This window comes from Mesitornis unicolor, unplaced genomic scaffold, assembly GCF_000695765.1.
Source record: "Mesitornis unicolor isolate BGI_N332 unplaced genomic scaffold, ASM69576v1 scaffold31209, whole genome shotgun sequence".
NCBI classification, from domain to species: Eukaryota; Metazoa; Chordata; class Aves; order Mesitornithiformes; family Mesitornithidae; genus Mesitornis; species Mesitornis unicolor.
Window position 1 is genome coordinate 6,004 of NW_010209826.1, and position 3,415 is coordinate 9,418.

A 3,415-nucleotide genomic window follows, 5' to 3' on the forward strand; every position below is an offset into this window, starting at 1 on the left:
CGCTGGCAAACAGCCTGGCACCGATGCCTTTCAGCAACACAGCGTAATGGGCAATACATGCAGTGGGCTGGGACAGAAGGGGTTCTTTTGAATGACAGTGCATACCATGCCCTTCTTTGTAAAAAAAAAAATATCAAAGAACACAACTTAAAGCAAAACCCACAGGATTTGCGTGCCTTGGAGCTGGAGCGGTGCTCTCAGTAGAAGAGGACTTTTCTTCCCTCTCCACCCACAGCCCAGAAAGCCACCACACCTGGACTGTGCCACCTGGCGCTGTCCCCAGCACGGCCCCATCCCCGACCAGCGTCACCAGCTGGCGCAGGTCCAGAGTGCCAAAAAACAGGTTGGGTGGGAAAGGAGGGTTTTGTCAGAGGAAACACCAGCCTCAGCCCTGCACAGGCACCTCTCAGCACACCAGGGCACAGGACAACCTGTGGCGTGGCAGGCATGGCACAGCCCCGTTAACATGGGCAGCCCGTGTCAGGGCACATGGGCACAGAGCCTTGGCTCTCAACGCTCAGTGTTTCAGGCTGGAGGGTGCTGCTTCGATCCTGCAAGCGCCTGCCATTCACCAGAGAGAAGGAGCAAACACAGAGTCACAGACTGGCAGGGGTTGGAAGAGACTTCTGGAGATCACCCAGTTCAACCCCTGCCAGAGCAGGGTCACCCAGAGCAGATCACACAGGAACGCGTCCAGGCAGGTTTTGAATGTCTCCAGAGAAGGAGCCAGGGCTCTGTCACCCTCACAGTAAAAAAGTGCTCCAGTTTGCAACCATTGCCCCTTGTCCTGTCGCTGGGCACAATGAAGAAGAGTCTGGTCCCATCCTCCTGACCCCCCCCCCTTTCGATATTTATAAGCATTGATGAGATCCCCCCTCAGTCTCCTTTTTTCCAGGCTGAACAGCCTCAGCTCTCTCAGTCTTTCCTCATATGGAAGATGCTCCAGTCCCCTCATCATCTTAGTGGCTCTATGCTGGACTCTCTCCAGTAGCTCCTTGTCCTTCTTGAATTGAGGAGCACAGAATTGGACACAGTATTCCAGATGTGGGAATCAAACCACTCTAACCAAGATCAGCAGCGTGTGCCCTTTCCAGACACAGCCACAGACTGGTACATCTCAAAGCAGTGCGGGCACCGGGGTTTGTTGTTTGGGATCTTCTTCCAGCAGCGACTCGGCTGCGGCAGGGTGCAGGGGAGCTTAGAGAGCCCTGGTCCCATCAGCAGAACCTACCTACCTTCAGGTGGTTGAAGGTGAGACCACCTTGCCCCCCCTCCTCTCCCCAGTCCTGGCTGCGGAGCTGGTCAAGCAGGCGAAGGCTATCCAGACGGGGACCCTTCAGTGTGTCCACCATTCGGAGCAGCTTCAGGATGGGCAGGTGAGTGGAGGATCTGGGGAGAGACAGTGTGGTGCAGTGAGCAGGGGGATGGAGACCTGCACTGGCACATGTGGGGATCCCCCCCTGGCCACCCACAGCCTGCATCTGCCTTCTGCACCCGTCTTTGGCAAAGGGAGTGGGGAGATTTGCAGGGTGATGGGAACACTGCTGAACAGCCTCTGCCTTCCCAGGAGGGACAAGAGAGGGGGAGCGCAGCAGGGTTGTGCTCTCCTATGTGCAGTGGGGATGGCTGACAGCTGCCCCAGAGAGGGGAGGCTGGATTGGACTCCTAGGAGAGGTCAAGCATCTGGCTGGACCACATTGTGCCCGAAATAACCCTGGCCTGGTCCAGCCAGATGCTCGGCCCCTCCTTGGGGCTGGGTAGCTGTGCTGGCAGGTGAGATATATCACTCTGGCCCCCTCCCTCCTGCAGCCCATTCTGAGGGCCCCAACCTCACCCCACTGCTGCCAAATGCCCCAGCTGGCTCCTGAAGCCCAAGGAGTGATTTGAGAGCTGCTGCCCTCCACACAGCCAGGCTTCAGCTCCTGGAACTAATTTGGGGGGGGTCCCTCAGTTGCACCCCCTCCCTTTTTCCTTGAGCTGCCTGAAATCTGGCTGTTTTTTCCCCTGACACAGGGGAACACAAAGGGCGTGACTTCACTCCACTGTGGACACAGGTCTTCAGTTTCCTATCCCCTTCCTATCCCACTATCCACCCGGCAGTGCCATTGGCTAGGGGGTGTTCCCCAGGATAGGGTCACCCCAGTCGCTCACCTCCAGCAGTGGGGGGATGCGGGAACGAGGTGGGCCTCCTCAGTGGCCGTCCGCAGGCTGTCGGCAGGAAAGGCCCCATTGCTCTGCCGCCCCTCGAGCCGGAGGGGCTCCTGCCACCTCCTCACCACGGGGATGATGTCAAAGCGGATGCTTTTCCAGCCACCACGAATCAGCAAGGAGAGCTCCATGGCATCTTTCTGCAGACTTTCAGCGCTGAGGTCACCTGGATGCGGAAGGTTTGGCCGTGGTTAGGAGGTTACCGCAGCTGGTCCCGCAGGCTGAACCGGGTGTGTGCCGCAACACCCATGGGCACGTCCCGCCCCACTCGACTCATCCCTTTCCAACGCTGCGGTTTGGCTGTGGCAAAAGCTGTTCTCCAAACCCCGCTGGGGTGGTTTTCAGGAAGGAGCATTGCTGCAGCGGGGCTCAGGGCTGGGCCAGTGGCTGTGGGCACCACAGGAAACTCCAAGCAGCCAGATGGAGCCGTGGCACTGGATGGCTGACCCGTGCCAAGGAAAATAATGTGGTCCAAGAAAATTGGACCAGGAAAGGTCTCAGGTTGTGGGGGCAAAGGAAGAGGAAGGGCTCTGGCTTGGCCGTGGAGGAAGGCGGGAATGGTAGACTTGCTGGGGCATGGTACTCTCACATCACCTTTCCATCAGGGCCGAGATTTACTTCAAACAGCACCTTTGGAGAAGGAAATGCATGAAGAAGCTTCTGGGAGCCCTATGGGCATCCCCAGGATCCCTTCCCCATTGTGTTCTTCCCAAGGACACTGGTCCCAGATGGGGCCCATGCCTGCACAGAGTCAGATTCATGCCCGAGGTCCTGGTCCAGCCCTGACACACTTCCAGCTCAGCCTCCAAACAGTCTCCTCCAAGGAGCAGGGGGCATTTGGAGGCCAGGAGAGATGGGGTGCATGTGGTTAGGCTGAGCCAAACCCACCAAGTCTCTGAGCAAACCCTTCCTGGGAGCTAATGGCAGGGGTGGGTGAGCCCAGTGTGGAGCTGCCACCCACTGCAGCGGGTGATATCAACCCAGGGTGAAGATGTCTGAGGACAACTCTGCCATAGGATGGCAGGAAGTAGTCTGCATGTCCCCTAACTCAGCTGAGGGCAAAGCCCATCCCAGCAGCTGGCAGGGCATTCGCTCGCTCCTGTAGGCTTTGGGTGGGTTGGGCACCCCAGGGACCTACGCCCCAACCCGTTCCTGCAGGGACTACTGCTGGGGCTCCCCAGCTGCATCGGAGGCAGCTCCAGGCTGG

The 3,415-nt window shown here is 58.4% G+C and overlaps 1 protein-coding gene across 1 annotated transcript in view; it reads right to left on the minus strand.

Annotated features, from left to right (window-relative positions):
* LOC104547344 (chromosome unknown open reading frame, human C2orf54) overlaps positions 1-3,415 on the minus strand; it is a gene marked incomplete at its 5' end in the record, with an annotated part of 4,875 nt that overhangs the window by 966 nt on the left and 494 nt on the right. The window contains 2 exons of the mRNA XM_010192988.1: positions 1,236-1,389; positions 2,152-2,374. Coding sequence (XP_010191290.1) covers positions 1,236-1,389; positions 2,152-2,374 — 377 coding nt within the window. The remainder of the gene's footprint in view (positions 1-1,235; positions 1,390-2,151; positions 2,375-3,415) is intronic.